At 38.7% G+C, this 16,561-nt stretch overlaps 1 protein-coding gene across 1 annotated transcript; it reads left to right on the top strand.

Moving 5' to 3' along the window:
• Window positions 1-2,330: 2,330 nt before the first annotated feature.
• Window positions 2,331-14,756, top strand: ptpn2b (protein tyrosine phosphatase non-receptor type 2b). The gene is made up of 10 exons (XM_085791549.1): window positions 2,331-2,536; window positions 3,111-3,201; window positions 3,333-3,433; window positions 5,614-5,712; window positions 8,086-8,223; window positions 8,932-9,141; window positions 9,746-9,907; window positions 10,766-10,977; window positions 11,933-12,028; window positions 14,532-14,756. Exons 1-10 carry the CDS (start codon window positions 2,480-2,482, stop codon window positions 14,551-14,553), a joined length of 1,188 nt encoding a protein of 395 aa, XP_085647675.1. The 5' UTR covers window positions 2,331-2,479; the 3' UTR covers window positions 14,554-14,756.
• The last annotated feature ends 1,805 nt before the right edge of the window (window positions 14,757-16,561 follow it).

Here is a 16,561-nt window from a genome sequence, read left to right as displayed (position 1 = left end):
CTCACCTTTCACAATAAAACACACATCCGCCACGGTTCTGAAGACACACCGGAAGTTAACTTGTTGATTGTCGATTTATTTCAGAATAATGGATTTTTTTTTTTAAAGCAACACTATGTAGTTTTTTTTAACTTAAAATAATGTTTCTAAACTCATTGAAGTGACAGAAAAATGGTTAATAGGATGATTGGTGCTGCCGCTGCAGGCTGAGCAGGATCACAGTGGCTGAAACTGCACTATGTAACTTTACTGTGCGGGTAGGAACATCATGGTCCTGGGACACCGTAGCTCCGCACCAGTACCGGTAATGACAGTGGCGACGGCACCAGCATCGGTACCGGCAACAAATTCATGTAGGCTCTGTGGTTCTCTGGCAAAGACAGACAGACAGTTGCTCTTCTCAACCAGAGAACGAGTGCCACAAATCCTACATAGTGTTGCTTTAACAAATCCAAACATTTTATCTTTATACAATCCTGCTTTGCTTGTGAATTTACCTCAGGGTGAAATAAAAATAAAAGCATTTAAATTGATATTCTTGAATTTAATTTATAATCAATAATATAATTAATCTGAATTTGGAAAGTAACCTGTCAAGTAGTTGAAGTGGAATAATAATAATTAAAAACAATATTTCTATACTTAAGTTAAGTATCTGGGGTTATACTTTCCACCTCTGTAGCAAAAGTCAAAATATGCAGGCCAGGCCCCTTAAATGTGATATTTCTTGCCTGGAATATTTGATTATTTATTCATTTGGATCACTTAAACTTTTACTGCTGGATGGATGTTATGTTGATTGATTAAACAAAAGTAAAACAACATAAACAAACAGCCAACTTTACCTTTACCTTTACTTTACAGTTGGCCAAAACCACCTTTCATTGTAATTACAGGGGGATTTTTTGAGAAACTGATATCCCAGCATGTCTTCCTTTTTTTATGGTCAGACAAATAGTTCAACTGGAACATCTCTTTGTGATAGCAGCTGTCGACTTGACACTGTGGCAACTTGAATGTTTATGTGTAAATTCTGCCATCCTGTGGTCATTGAAGAGTAGTTTCCTGATATGTCCATCATAATCATGCGTCCAGTATTTTAATAAGGTCGTTTAAAAGTTTGAAATAATTAAAAATGACACGTCAACAACACCTGTCTTTACAAGGTCGTTGTATGCTGATTATCACTCTAGGGGGATCATCACATCACTTTAAGTTTGAGACACGTTCAGACCTGTCCCCCGTTAATTTAAACAAACAGTCTCATTAGTTTTATTTTCTTTTTTTCCTCATCTCTGTTTCTTAGTAACATGCCGAAAAAAGAGAAGTAAATGATAGAACTACAAAAAAACAGACAATTAAAACATTACTTGTGGTATTAGAGGCAGATCGCTCTTAGGGGAAAAGGGAAATGTGAGAAAGCTTTGACGCTTTAGAAATTTTGTTGTTCTCTTTGCAGACCTGTTATCACAATTATAAGAGTCAGATTACCAAAATGTTCTTTGTTTAGGACACCAAGCATCACATTTCTTAGCCTTATGGTGTTGTTTAACATAGGGCATGTGTGCCACATAAAATCACCCACATAGTCTTAGTGTTGAATGCATTTTGTCTGTCACTGACAAAGAAGTTTGATCAAATCCAGATACATTTAGACGTGAATTGTTGCTGTTATAGCTATTATCAAAAACCTATGTAAATCACAAATGTATGAGGCCAGAAATGAAGTAGTCGAACTCATTTATTTTACCAAAAACTATAGAAATATGTTAAAGGGCTCATACATTTGTTTTTAATGAACAACTAGGTCAAAAGGCTGTAAAACATGTCAAATAGGCCTAATGACAAATCTTTATGTGTAATGACAACCTTCAAAAAAAAAAAAAAAAAAAGTATATTCAAGATTCAAGAGATTTATTGTCATTGTACAGTCACCTGGACAATTTTTAAAAGCAAGTGCTGTAAGGTGCACTCAAAGGGAATTAAATTGGTTAAAAAAAAACAGCAGAATACAGGCTACACAAACACAATAAATAGCCTAGGAAATTCCTATATTTAGATATTAAGTGTTGGAATAAATACATTAAAAGAATACAACAGAGTATACACAAACTACGATAAATATGAAATTGCACATCATGAGTAGAGATGTTGTAGCTACATTAGGTATAAAATGAGTGCTTCAGTTCAGATGGACTGGTCTCTGTCGCTCGCTGAAAGTCTTTGCTCCGGCTGGTTTGACAGCTCCTGAAGGGAACACCGTCCGCGCATGCGCAGACGTCACCTCCTCGGATTGTCAAACTGCAGCGGAGAGATAATAACGAACAAACAATTAGCCAGAGGTCGCTAGCGCAGGGAAGTGGTAACTCTTTGACAAAAAAAAAAAGCCTCTCTAGGCTGAATAAAGTAATGAGGTAGATAGTCAGACAGCTAATTGTACTAACCTTGTTTGGATCAGACTGGCGTTGCCACAGTGAAAATGGACAAGGAGTTTGAAGACATAGACACAGAGGGCCGGTGGCAGAAACTGTACTTAGTAAGTCTGTTAGCATTGCTAGCACGGAGCTAACACACAGACAGTTACTTGAAGCGCGCATTTAATTTGTCAAGCTAATGGCTCGGCTCGCCCGTCAAGTGACCGACATGTAGCCTGTTATTCATCGCTGCTTGTGTTTGTACTTTGTTTTATGTCCGTTTTAGATTTTTGTAAAGTTTGTCAATGGACGCCGCAGCACTTTTTTTTGAAATGACGGCGTAAATGCTAAGCTTAGTCAGTGTCATAAGCTTGTGCATGTGGCTGAAGCTCTCTCTCTCTCTGATTAGCTTAGTTATTGAGCTCTTCTACTCTTCGTTGACATTTATACTCTTCTGTTTTTGTACATGTATCCCTCACAGCAGGATCTTTACGCTAGTTGTACAATGTCCAGAGCTCAGTTCAACTGTGCTAATACAACTGTGATTATTGTGGACTGACACATTGTGGAGATGTGACCGGGTTTCCTGCTTTGGATCAAGCCCGTCAGCGATTGACATTAAAATCTGGCGTATTCTTCTTTATTAATAATAATGATAAATAAAAAAAATCTAAACAATCTTTCTGTTTTCTTCAGGAAATCAGGAATCAGTCCCACGAGTGCGCCTACAAAGTGGCAAAGTATCCAGAGAATCGCAACCGAAACAGATACAGAGATGTCAGTCCATGTGAGTAAACATTTGTGGAAAGTTCAAACTGTTTATACATGTGGCATTTCTCCAAGCCTTAGACTGTTCCTGTAAAAATTTCAGCTCTTCCTCAAAAAAATTTTTGTTCTCCCTCCTTACTCTGCCTGCAGTCGATCACAGTCGGGTGAAGCTGGAAAACACAGAAAATGACTACATCAATGCAAGTCTGGTGGTGATGGAAGAAGCCCAGAGGAGTTACATCTTGACTCAGGCAAGTCCAGGGCTATTTTATTTTTTTAAAAAAAGTAGTTCCTAAGTAGTTTAATAGATTAATTTTCTATCAACTGCCTGATCACAGGACCAACTGAATAAAAACTACCTAATAGTTGATAATGGTTTATGAATGGTGATGATAGTTTATGAACAGCACACCATGAAATCTGTAACAAAGAGTTGTAGAAGAAAACCGGTGTCTGTCAGAGCAGATGGACAGGACAGGCCAGTTCTGTTGTTCTAAGTTAATGTATAATTACTATGTATTTATTGTGTCTCAGCGTGATTGATGATGAGGACTGCTTGTTTGGTTTAGCTGAATCGTGATGAGTAAAGTCTCTGCCATGTTGTGGAGTGTGGTTTAACACACGTTGTGTAAAGAGGAGCTGATCAGTGTGTGGTTACTCTCATACTATCTACTTTGAGATATGAAGCAATTACCGAGTACTAGTAGTACGTCATTTAATTTCAGAGCTGAGAGCAATGATCTCTCATATTATTCTGTTGAATGATCATTATTTTGTTTTTTGTACAGAATAAATATGTAGAAATTAGAAAATAAACACAGAAAATAATTATTATTTCAAGTTCTTTATTTACTAGAAGTAATAACTATATGTTATATTTTGTACCAGTTCCAAACAGTTTCATATACTTGTGAAACTGCAGTGTGAAGCTGTGCAGGGTGTGTCAGAGGTCACTAAACTGATGTCAAATGGCAAAAAAAAAAGAAATCCTCAGGGGGCAATCAGCCTCAGGACCACTCTTATTGGAAACGTCTTCCAGTCAGCTGTTTTACCCCATGACCAAAGAAAACCAGGTCGCAGGCCGACCCCAGTCAGCTGCTTGATGATAATGTTGGCTTGTGGCATCATACTTTTTTTTTGCAGGTGCCTACCATTTTTTTTGTAAAGATAACTGCTATCTCATATCGGTTTGCACGCACAACACCATCAGTCACATCGGCAGCTGGGCTGAAAACATTTCCTTGTTGAACTGTCAGGAGGGTTTCTGAGGTGATTGCATTTTGCTCTGAAATCAGAGAAACCACCTTTACTGGTTTTACCTGCAGGTCATTACATTGACCCAGAAAGGAAACAGCTGAAATGTTACGATCACCACAGAGGTTTTGTAGGGTTTTTTTGAAAGCTGGTTGTAACCGGTTCTCTTAAAATAATTTATAATGTCTAAGTCATCAACAATGTTTGTTAGTCCCACACAGCGGTAACTTCGCCTCAAACACATTTGAATATTGTAATGTGTTCAGCAAATGAAAGGACAAACAACCACTCAACTTTCTCCACGTGACTTTTTTTTTTTTTTTTTTTTCTTGCTGGCATGACCGTAGATAACAGACTGGTCTGATTTTTGTTCAGCAGATGATGTTGCTTACCGCATGCTGAACTGAATAACTGTCTTGGTAATTCAAAGCCACAGAGAGACTGTTCAATTCGACATGACAAGACATCAGATTTCATAAATCTGTTGGCGATGGTAGTAGATATTAGGCACTGGCATGTCTGGGTTGGTAGCAAGCAAAAATATGTCAACCATTTGTGAAATAAACTGGGCGATACCATTCTTAACACATAGCAAAGTAATCAGATCGCAGACAGTCTGGAAATGAATTATCTAGCATGTTTGTTTTTGTCACACTGTGAAAAATGTTATGTATAAAGCCATAAAGCTTCCTTCTGTCCAGTGTATTACGGCTTTTCTTTAAAAGTGGAACCATACACATTTTTTTCTGCATTTACTTTAGTTTTCCAGTAATTTAGGTCCTGATCTGTGTGACTCAAACAGTGTGTCACTGTACATTTGTTTTAATCCTGTTACTGAAACACACCAAGTAAAGACTTGCTGACAGGATCTTAGCATTGGCAATGCCTATTTGTGTATTTACTCTAAATTTCTGTGTCATTTGTTTGGAGGCCTTTTGACATTTAACATCATCAGAGTGGTTTTCTCGGCTTAACCACATCATAACCTTTAGCACTGGCTTTGACCTTTAGGCAACATCTTATCACCAATCTTTGCAGATTCCAGATGCACATTAATAAATACCAGCCTCTGCTAATGAGGTTATTGCTCACGCTTGATAGACCACACACATTTCCTTTTCAAAATAACACTGCACTCCTACTGGACTTGTTCACTTTCATGTGTGTCGTCCAACAGGGCCCCCTCAGAAGCACCTGTGGCCACTTTTGGCTCATGATCTGGGAGCAGAAGACCAAGGCAGTCATCATGCTCAACAGGGTCATAGAGAAAGGCTCAGTAAGTGGCTCAATAAACACGATAAAACACAGACATCTCATTGTCTGGGTTGACATCTGTCATTTGTCTGGTGGCGTACACACCCACATACAGACACACTAAACAGACCACAGAAAGGCAAATAACAGACACATGTAATGTCAAATTTTTCAGCGTGCTGACTGTGTGAAATGATTCATGTGGCTTTTTTTTTTTTTGATCCTGCTTGATATTTTTATTATTTTTTCGTTTGGATGGTCCATTGTGTGGTCTGTCAGCAGGATAACTGGAATTCAGTGTTTTGACTGCAAGCTCTCAGATTTAAGGAACTGGGATGCAGTTCAACCTCTTAACTCCTGTAGCTCCATTGATCCTGCAATATGCTGACAAAACACACACACACACACACACACACACACACACACACTCATTCTGTCACATAGAGCAGCTGTGATCCCTCTCCATTTCTCAGTAAAGCAGCTGGAGTGGATCTCGCTGGATAATGAGATTCACTGACTGTTTTCTTGGAAAAAAAAGAGATAAAGAGCACCTAGTCCCAAATATTATTAACTTCACAAGAATCTTTTATGTAGGTCGGGCTTCTCTCAAATCCAGCAGAGGGGAGGTTATATAATAGACTTACAATCAGCAGTTCTGGTTATTATCTGTTTACAAAGAAAATACTGAATGGCGAGATGTTGGTTTGAAGGCATAACTTCAGTATTTGGCCACAGTGGTAAAAGGCAACTTCAGGAATTTAGTTTGGCTTCTCATCTTAAATTTGATCTGAATCAGATTTAATTGATTTAAATGCAGATCTAAGTTATTTATTGAGCAAAAAAAAAAAAGAGCAACAGTTGAAATATTGTTATAACATGTCAAAAAAGAGGAAGGAAGTAACTTTGATTTATAATTTAAGTTTTTGGTTTTATTTGACGCCTGTCTCTATAACACATTGTAACCATACTTATAATGAGTTATAATGCAATTATAGCACCATATAACTGTAGTTCTAAACACTATAAATGTTAATAATGCTTTATACTATAACAATAATCATAACACACTATAAAGCATTTTATCATGAATTATAAGGTCAGGTATCATAACACGTTATAATGGTTAGTAACTTGCCCACATCGATAATGCATTATAAATATGGTTATAATGTGTTATAATTGGCTTATAAACGTGTATAACTATCATTATAAACATTCAGAAATTAAATAAAAAGGCATTAGCATTTTATAATGGCTTATAAGGTCAAGTATTATAATAGAGTTATAATGCTCTATAATGTGTTATGCTTATTGTTGTAAAGTCTTATAATAATTTATGAGTGTTTATAATGATGGTTATACACGTTTTTATAACACATAACTATATTTATAATGCATTATCGATGTGGGCATTATCAGCAAGTTATTAAAGCAGAAGTAAGCGATCTGGTCGTTTTGGCTAATGCTGCGTTCCAGGCAGGCTTTTGAAACCGTAAGTTACGGCTTCAAGTCACGACTTATGACTTTGTAGCGTTCCAGGCAACCCGCAACTCGCGTTTCTCCGACCTGATGCCTGTGAAAGTGCACTATAACGGCCACTCGTGTTTTTCCGACCCGTGAACTCGTACCAGATCGAACTGGTATGACTTGACAGGTCGGAAAAACACGAGTTACGAGTTGCCTTGAACGCACCATAACTTCTTGTCAGCCGACGGAGTTAGCAGCCCCCGCCCTCGTCATGGATCTATTGGTCCTCGTCCCTACGTCACCACATTTCACGCGCATCCCTTGGCTGCACACACAGCCCTTCATGCCGTTCTCTCTCCTCATTGGATAAAACTTGTAGGATAGAAGAAAAGTTTTCTCCTCGGCTCAGAGCAGAGCAGAGTGACTGACAGACCCGTGTTTCGGTCCAAACACTCTATGTAAGTGATTGCTGTCGGAAGATATAACTATTTAAGACTATATCGCTTACTTCTGCTTTAACAATTATAACATATATTTAATACCTGACCTTATAAGTCATGATAAAATGTTTTATAGTGTGTTATGATTATTGTTATAAAGCATTATGATCATTTATGAGTGTTCATAACTATAGTTATACAGTGCTATAACTGCATTACAACTCATTATAAGTATGGTTGTAATGCGTTATAGAGATAGGCGTCAAATAAAGTCTTGCCAAGTTTTTCTTTTTCAAAAATAATAAATGTTCATGTTTTGAAACCTCTGGTCGGGACTTGTTAGATATCTTGTCAACTGCTGCATCACACAGTCAGCTTGAACTCTCAGCTTGCATCTGCTTTTAATCAGCTAAATTTAGTTGTCAGGTGATTCATTTTCTTCTGGTTTTTCTAAGAATTTTCCTCTTTTTCTTCTTCTTCTGTCACAGGAAAAATGTGCCCAGTACTGGCCCACGTCTGAGGAGAGGGAGATGGCGTTTAGAGACACACGTTTCTTGGTCACGCTGATATCAGAAGACACCAAGTCTTACTACACCACCAGAGTGTTGGAGCTGCAGAATATTAATGTAGGCCTGAGGATTATTTTGTTTGAGGGGAATTTCCTGTGAAAGGAGGCAAAGGAGAACTGAAATGGTTCAGAGGTGTCAAAGCAAGACGTTTCACATGGACCTGTGTTGTCCGAAGCCTCTTAAAGCTTTCCCTAACTTACTACTTGGATTTTTGTTTGTACAGACTTTAGGTACATTAAACATTTCTTCACCCAACTTTCACAATCCCACACAGCCAAAATTGTGGAGGTGGCGAGAAAATGCAAATGAGGTGTAGATAATGCCTCAGAGATCTAAGTATTTTAGAAAGATAAAACATGTTTAAGCTACAGTGTTTCTGCTGCAAACTGCATTTTTGATCTTCAACCAGATTTTCACCCTTCTTCTAATACCACAAATTTCTGCAAATTCATCATTTGCTTCTCTGTAAAATTCAAAATGACCATTTCTTTTTTGACACAAAATGAAACAAGCAGCAAACAAGTATGAAGTTCACACATTCACTGTGTAGGTTTGACGAGTTATCTCTGGCCTGTTTATTGCATGAAGTGAAACTGAAACTGTTGTGAATGTTTGCATAGTCCAACTGTTGAACACTTCTGAAATATCCTCCAGTGACCTCGGCCAGTACCGAGCTAAAAATAACAGCAGTGGCTGGCTGACTGCCAATAAATATAAGTATTTATTGTTTTCTAGCAGCTAATGATGAATTGTCTTTTTTCACAGACGGGGGAGAAAAGAGAGATCTACCACTTTCATTACACCACATGGCCTGACTTCGGTGTCCCAGAGTCCCCAGCGTCCTTCTTAAACTTCCTTTTCAAGGTGCGAGAATCGAGAGCATTGGGTGCCGACCATGGGCCGGCTGTGGTCCACTGCAGCGCTGGGATTGGCCGCTCGGGGACTTTTTCATTAGTCGACACGTGTATGGTCCTGGTAAGCCCTGTTTCTTTGTTCCACATGAGATCTGATTTAACGCTTTTACTGAAGTTTTACAGTGAAACGCTCCACTTTAATGAAGCTTTTAGGTTGTTTGTTTAAACATTAACCTGAAACAGGTGAATAATTCACTGTGTGTGATGACGAAAATAGAAAAAGGAAATAGCTATTTAAATGTTTCAAACCTATGAGAGTATTTTAAAAGGAATAAGCAGTTGTTATTTTGGTCCATTTTGACACCAGTATTTAAAGTGTCGGATTAAAGGGAAAAATACTGATAAAAAACATCATAAACTATTGAAATGTTACCTAACCTCTGTACACTCATTTCCCTTGGTCGCCACACTAAGCTAGAAGACACATGAAAATGTAATGTTGAGCTACATAAACCAGATTGAAGAACAAAGTGTACTGAAAATATCGGTTACAGCATTTCATCCAAAAACTATACTTATATACCTAACAGACTGAGGTGGGTTGTGTGACAGTGTAAGGCCTTTATTTATCTTCTGAACAACAAATTAGTCACCGGACATTTAGAGAAGAAAGAGTCCATCCTGCTTTGCTTTGCTGAGCTGCATTGTACGGCTGTCCTCTGCAGATGGACAAGAGGAAAGACCCCTCGTCAGTGGACATCAAAAACATTCTTTTGGACATGAGGAAGTTCCGCATGGGCCTGATCCAGACCCCAGACCAGCTACGCTTCTCCTACATGGCTGTCCTTGAAGGAGCCAAGTACATTATGGGAGATTCCTCTGTACAGGTAGCTGCACCACACACACACAACATAACAAATTCTACGTTTTTTTTGTTGTTGTTTTTTTTCGGTCTTTATTTCAGCAGTACCTTTTTGCAACAAATAAAGATCCTCTGGTTTGGGCATCATAGAACAAATACGCTGTTTGTGCAAAGAGCAACTTATAAAGGCAGAAGGCCTCAATGACAAGAAAGATTTTCAGCTCTATAACTTTATAACTTTGGAGCTGTAAATATAACATGGTTATTAATATGGTTCAAACACAGTGTATACAAAAGACACTTTAACAAAGGTAATTTATGCTTCTGTAAAAGCTGAAATTTGACTGCAGCGACAAGCCACAAGATTAGAATTGACCTCATCTCAACTCCTTCACCCACTCGTCTGCATAGTAATTTTCTTTCATGTTTTGCAATGTTCTTATTTTCTGACACCTCCTAATGTAACCACAGCCCCGTCTTCTCACCAGTGAGGCTGAGAGTGAAAGTGTGATTCTTTCATTTTCTCTCTTTTTCTCCTCTCTTCCCAGAAAGAGAAGAAGCAGAGAGAAAGAGCAATATTTTCTCGTGGCTTATGAGGAATGTCAAAAGTCAATAATCAAGTATCAAATTTCAGTATTTTGTGCAAGTCACTGAATGCTGAACAGCACATTGACCTCTGTGCACCAAGCTTGAGAGTTATTATTAGCGTTATTAAGCTATTAGTTCTTGTTTGTAACTTCATTTTAATCACATTTACGCAATTAAAAAAAAAATGCTTTTAATGTTTTTGAATTTTCCCTTAAATCCTGTTGTATGTATCAATTGGATCAAGCAGCTATCGTCTGTTCTCTTTTCTCTGTTTACCGTCCTCGACCTGATGTAGAACCGGTGGCGGGAGTTGTCGAGGGAAGATCAGGAGCCGACGTCCGAGTCTCGCCCCTCCACTCAGCCTCAGGCCAGGTGTGTAACAGAACGATACAACGGCGGCCAGCGAGGGGGGCAGCAGCAGGAGGAAGGAGGCGACTACAGACAAGACGGCAAAGTGCCCGCGCAGTCGCCCTGCAAGGAACAGGAACAGGACGGCAGCACAACACAGTCAGTACACTTTGTCTCGTACACTAATTATAATCAGATAATCAGCCACCGCTAGACTTCTGGCTGAACATTAGAGGAGAGGGTTTGTTTTTGAAATCTGAATTTTTCCAAGGATCATAAATTAGAACCAGTTTGTGTTTTAGACGGATAACGGAGCCTGGGCAGGTAGAATAAGATAACTTAACAGATACTTAAAATAACAAGTTATCATGCTTATGTTTATATTTATATTTATTTAGACATTTCAGGTTAATTAAAATCTTGATAGCTTAAATCTGACAGCTTCTTGCTAAAAAATTAAATAAGAGATCTTTCACGAGTGGTTAAAGAGACCCTGAGGAGTTTGCTTTTGGTTATGAAAGAGTCTCATATTAATGTGGATGAATCTACGATACCCACACTTGTTAACTGGTCCATTTTCAATAAATATATCGTTTTGTCTTCATAGTTATTTTGATATTATTATTTAGTGGTCGGCTCGCCCAGCATTTCCTGGTTTTCTGGACGCCGCCCTGCTATGGTCACGGGAATAACGCCGCCGGATCTCTAGTTAGCATTGTTTATGGTCGGAACTACGACGTCTTCAAACCTCCAACTTTCGTTCTTGATTAATGAAAACGCTCTTGGCAAATGCCTTCGCTTTCGTCCGTCTTGCGCCGGTCCAGGAATTTCACAGTTTCACAGCGCAGAGGCTCATGGGAAATGTAGTGTGAAAAAACACTGTTGTCCGGAACTCCTTGTAGTCCCTTTAATTAAAAAAAACAAAAAAACATTTTGCCCTTTCTTCCCCCGATGAAGACCCTGTCTGACATCTATCCTTCCTCTGCATCAAGATGGCTGAAGTGTGTTCTTATTGCCCTTATTATGGTATGTTGTTTGGATAGAGCTGTTGACCCATTTTCTTTGTGTGTGTGTGTGTGTGTGTGTGTCTCTTTTTGTTTGTTTTTTCTTTCAGCAAGCGCCGCAGAGAAGACAGTATCTCCAAATCAGGCACAGCCAAGACACCCCAAAGCAAGCCCAGGACGAATGACTCAGAGAGGAAGAGAAAAAGGTGATGACATCCTCTGACTGAAACGGCCTCTATTACTAACTTTTCATTCACCAAGCCTCATCTTGTTATATTGCATTCCAGGAGGATTTGTTGTGCACCATCACATTTTTATATTCAGCACACACTGTAATTTTATTCTCATAAACTCACCCTACAACTCTTTTCTTGTAAGAGAGATGTTGGGGAAGATGAGTCAGTTTTCAGCTTAAACCCACAGAGGAAATCCAGGCTTTCCCAAAGCATGAATCAGCATCCTAATACTACAACCGAGGCTTCATTTTCTGTCTATTTCTTCTCGCTCTCCCTCTCTCAACACTTCTTCCTCTCACTCACTTAGCATGAAGCCACTATTTCCAAGCTGACATTTACCTCGAGTTTCTCATAGAGGCGGGACGCTCAGACCCTGACACTGAGGAAGCATTTATTTCTGATGACTGTGCACCTTCAAAAACGGCTCACCAAGTCATTTCTGAGAAGCCGTCCCTTTGTTGTGTGCGACATGTCAGTGTTGTTACAGTAAATGGTCAAAAGTGCACCGGTTGACTGACTGACGAGATCTCACTCTGCTGTTGTGGTTCTTCTCGGACAGTTTGGGCTGCATTTGCTGCACATGACAAGAGCTGGCCTGTCCAGTGGGGGGCAGCGTATCTCTGCCCCCTTCTGAGACAGCGACAACAACCATGAGGAGCACATTTAGAGGAGGAAGTTTACCCACAGCTTTTAAAAGAACACCCACTCTTGTACATTGAGGTGTGTGTGTGTGTTGTGTGTGTGTGTGTGTGTTTGTTCGTGTGCGCGTGTTGGTGTGTACTCAGTGTCTGTTGTGTTTTTGTTCCTCTTGGGGTTTTGTTCTTCTCTTCATGATTCGCTTGGCTCTTGTGGTTTGGAGGTGTGTTCATTTTGGTTGCACTCTAGCATGGTGTGTGTGTTTGTGTGTATGTGTGTGTGTGTGTGTGTGTGTGTGTGTGTGTGTTTATATTTGTGGTTAATTGTTGTCAGGGTGACTTGGAATATTGCAAGGTGTTAATTTATACTGCATTATAAATTCATATTTCGTGGAATCAAACTTGTCAAATGTTAGTAAGGAAGCACAAAACACAGTCACATCCAATTACAACCACTGCTTTGATCATATAGAAAGTATTTTGTTGCCGTGTTGTTAGGATAGAAACTTAGAATCACAAATGGTCTCGTGGCAGAGATATAAAGTAAGTCTTTTACCAGTTTAGAGTAAATCTCTTGTCTTGGTTGAGATTGTTAGTCTGTCCCACCAAGTGAGTTGGGGTGTGTTATGGTTTGTTGCATGTTCCTATGTTTTCTTTTTTATTTTATGGTAGGTCTGATGTTCACAGTTTCGTTGTTAGGCCCTTCATTTTTTTCAGATCCTTCGCACGGCGATGTTCCTAGAATTTTGGGTGTTTTTAGTTTCATTAGAGATTCGTAGTCAGTTCCTGGAGGGACTTTGACTTGTACATTTATTATATTATAAGCTAAATGACTTTTTGTCACGCAATTTCCTACTGCCAAAGGAGACATCCAGCCAATAGTCGAGAACCTAAAAATAAAAAGATGACCGGTAGTATCACACAAGTCACAGAAAAACAGGAAATTCTGAGATTTAATTAATTGAAACAAGGGAATATTTTGTACTTTTGCTTAAAAAATGTCACTGCTGACAACCAACTGATTACCAGACTAATATTCATCGAGGTGAGGTACTGTATAAATTATCTGGTAAAAATTGTAAATTGTGTTTTTTCAGGTTATTTAAAATATGAATTTTTAATGCGTAAAAAGTGTGCAGTACAATATGAAGACCACCACAACGAAAGCCAAACAGCTTGGCAGCATCAGCCAGCCAGGATTTAGATGTCTACATAACCACTTCCCGACTTAGTGGTTGCATTCCCCAGAGTCAGTTTACATCAATAACAAACAAGAAAAACAGGAAATGGACTTGAGAATATTTGACATTTTGACTTCATAGTTTACCCGGTTGCTGATCAAAACTCTTGTTGGATAATTCCCCATTTATCGACCGGCTGATTAGATGACTAACTGTTGCAGCTCTGCTCTAATCCCGACACCAGTCTTTGTTTGGTTGCAGATAATCAAATCTAATTCTCTGCACTAACAAAATGGAAATTTTCTTGGAAAATTGTACATGTGCAGCTGGGAACATCAGAACAGAGTGTGACATGTTGCTTATTAAACACGACTGGCTGCTTTCGCTGCATTGATAATTGATCTAATGTTGGGTTGATCAAAGTGATCCGAGACACTGTGTTGTCCCACAGCACCTGCAAACAGCTGAACAACCTTTACTTCAGATTTTTCACTCTCAGGTAAAGGTTTATACTGAAAACCAAGCTGAAGATGCTAATTTGATCTCTCTTTTTTTTGTGGTACGAGTTCCTTTGATCACTCTTAAGCTTTACTGACACTCTGGTAGAACGCAGTCTTTAGTTCAACCTCTTGAAATATGTTTTGTGTCTTGTGACAGGATGAAACCCAGTGACTGCTAACCACCTCCACCCACGGCCACATGACTACAGCTCTGGCAGCAAAGCCAACATCGGCAGGGAACTCCAGCTCTCTCCTCTGAAGGAGCTCTGTCCTCCTCCTCTTCCTCAACTCCAAACCACTCTTCCTCACCTTCACCTCCACAGCTGGCTCTCCTCCTTTTTTTCATGTTTTGTTTTGTTTTGTTTTGTGTGTGTGTGTGTGTGTGTGTGTTTGTTTGTTTGTGTCCCAGCCCAACAGCATTATTCATCCGCCTCACACCTTCATTTTCTCAAGCGTGTTGCATAAAAAACCTCACTCCCACGACGTCCTCTGTCCCGCACATCACCGCTTTTCCACGTCTCCTCTTCCTCTTTAAACTGTTTACAGCTGACACTTTGACATTCTTTGAAGAGCGCACACATTTTAAGATGACAAAAACACACCAGCGCTTTACACCCCCAACCCCTGTGGTCACATCTCAACCACCACCTGCGCTGCTTCTGGAGTCAGGAAATCTTCTTTCTTTCTTCTTTTTGCTCTAATATTATTTACAGCTTTGTCCTTCTGTTATGCTTCTTTTCATTTATGAAATTAAGACTGAAAATAGGGGCTATGCATTGCCAATTTGTAATGGTGTTCATATGTGTATTTTTAGAAAACCTTTTTTCAGAGACAAACATGAAAATGTTCTATTTTTTATAAGAGATTACTTGAAGTTTTTCACAGTGATGGGGGAAGGTTCAAAGAAAAGCTCTGCCTCCTCCCACATGAGAAATTCAGTGGCATGTGATGTTTTCATGATGTACATAGTGTTCTTTTTAAAAGATGTGTGTAAAAAGACATATTTTTTGCTTGTAAAAAAAAAAAAAAAAGAGAGACATGCAACAATGTTACAGATTTGAATACAGTAGAAAACTGATTTGATGACTTGTTCTCCTTTTGAAATGAATTTGTCTTAAGTTCTTCTCTCTTAGAGTGTAATCTACAAATAAAAACTGGTATCATCTAGTTTACTTAACAACCTGTGTAAACTATTGTCTGGTTATTTGAGTTGTCATAATTTTTCCATCACAAAATGTCACTACAAAGAAAGAATATAACTGTTGCATGTGGCCATGGGGAGAAGCGTAGTGTTTTTAAAGTTAAAGAGAAGACAGTGTGGGAGTTTGTGTGTTAAACGGACACAACAATAAAAGGCAATAACCAGTGAGCTTGGTTATCTTAGCACAAACCTTATCAATTAGTATTCCCATTGTGTTCCTTGGCAACCTAACGGTTGCCATGCCACACCATAGTTGTTACAGTTTTTGATAAATTTGACAAACCAAACATAACGTGTGAATTGATTGATGGTTTGGCAAATCATCCTTTGACAGAGATGAATAATTTTCCTTTTTTTTATGCCATGCTTTGTGTTAGCTGATGTTAGGCTAATAATGTAGCCAAGCAGCAGTAAGTTTGACTCCTAACTAATGTTTTTTTTTACATAAATAAATAAAAGTGAGGTAACAGTAACAGAAACAATCAATTATGAACAAAGAATCTGGAGTTATTGATCTTTTCATCCTGTCCATATCTAGTTAAAAACTGTAGTTAAATGCTCCACCAGAAAGTAAATAAGGTTATATTATAACCTTATTTACTTTCTGGTGGAGCATTTGGATATTATTTGAATATTATTCCAAAACAACCCAGTTGGTAAAAAAAAAAATGCCTACAAAGCAGTGTTTGTCAATGACTTGACTATATAATACCAATAGTAATATATTGAGACTAGTAATATTTTTGAATAGATCTTAAGTCAGTGTTGTTTTCCATTTTAATCTGTATGTGTCTAGTTCCATGTCTAGTTCTCCTTTTGAGAGGCCAACTTTCACTGTCACTCCTTTTTCAAAATGTTTTGAGGACATTCCTTTCCCACAGCCTGTGTACAGTGAACCCACCCAAAAACAATCATTCAGATAGAAAGGAAAACCACAAACTTGGCAAACAGCTCTGCGAGGTCAACCCATGAGTCACGCTGCTGTC

The sequence above is a fragment of the Trachurus japonicus genome, chromosome 11 (genome assembly GCF_045865225.1).
Source record: "Trachurus japonicus isolate A0001 chromosome 11, Traja_1.0".
NCBI lineage: Eukaryota > Metazoa > Chordata > Actinopteri > Carangiformes > Carangidae > Trachurus > Trachurus japonicus.
Note: the sequence above shows the minus strand (reverse complement) of the source record. Positions and strands in the feature narration are given on the sequence as shown.

Excerpts from the sequence above, each read along its gene's own strand:
- ptpn2b (XM_085791549.1), top strand. The coding sequence starts at position 2,480 with ATGGACAAGGAGTTTGAAGACATAGACACAGAGGGCCGGTGGCAGAAA. Across the intron at positions 2,537-3,110 it reads GGTGGCAGAAACTGTACTTA|GAAATCAGGAATCAGTCCCA; the intron begins GTAAGTCTGTTA and ends TGTTTTCTTCAG. Across the intron at positions 10,978-11,932 it reads CAGGACGGCAGCACAACACA|CAAGCGCCGCAGAGAAGACA; the intron begins GTCAGTACACTT and ends TTTTTCTTTCAG.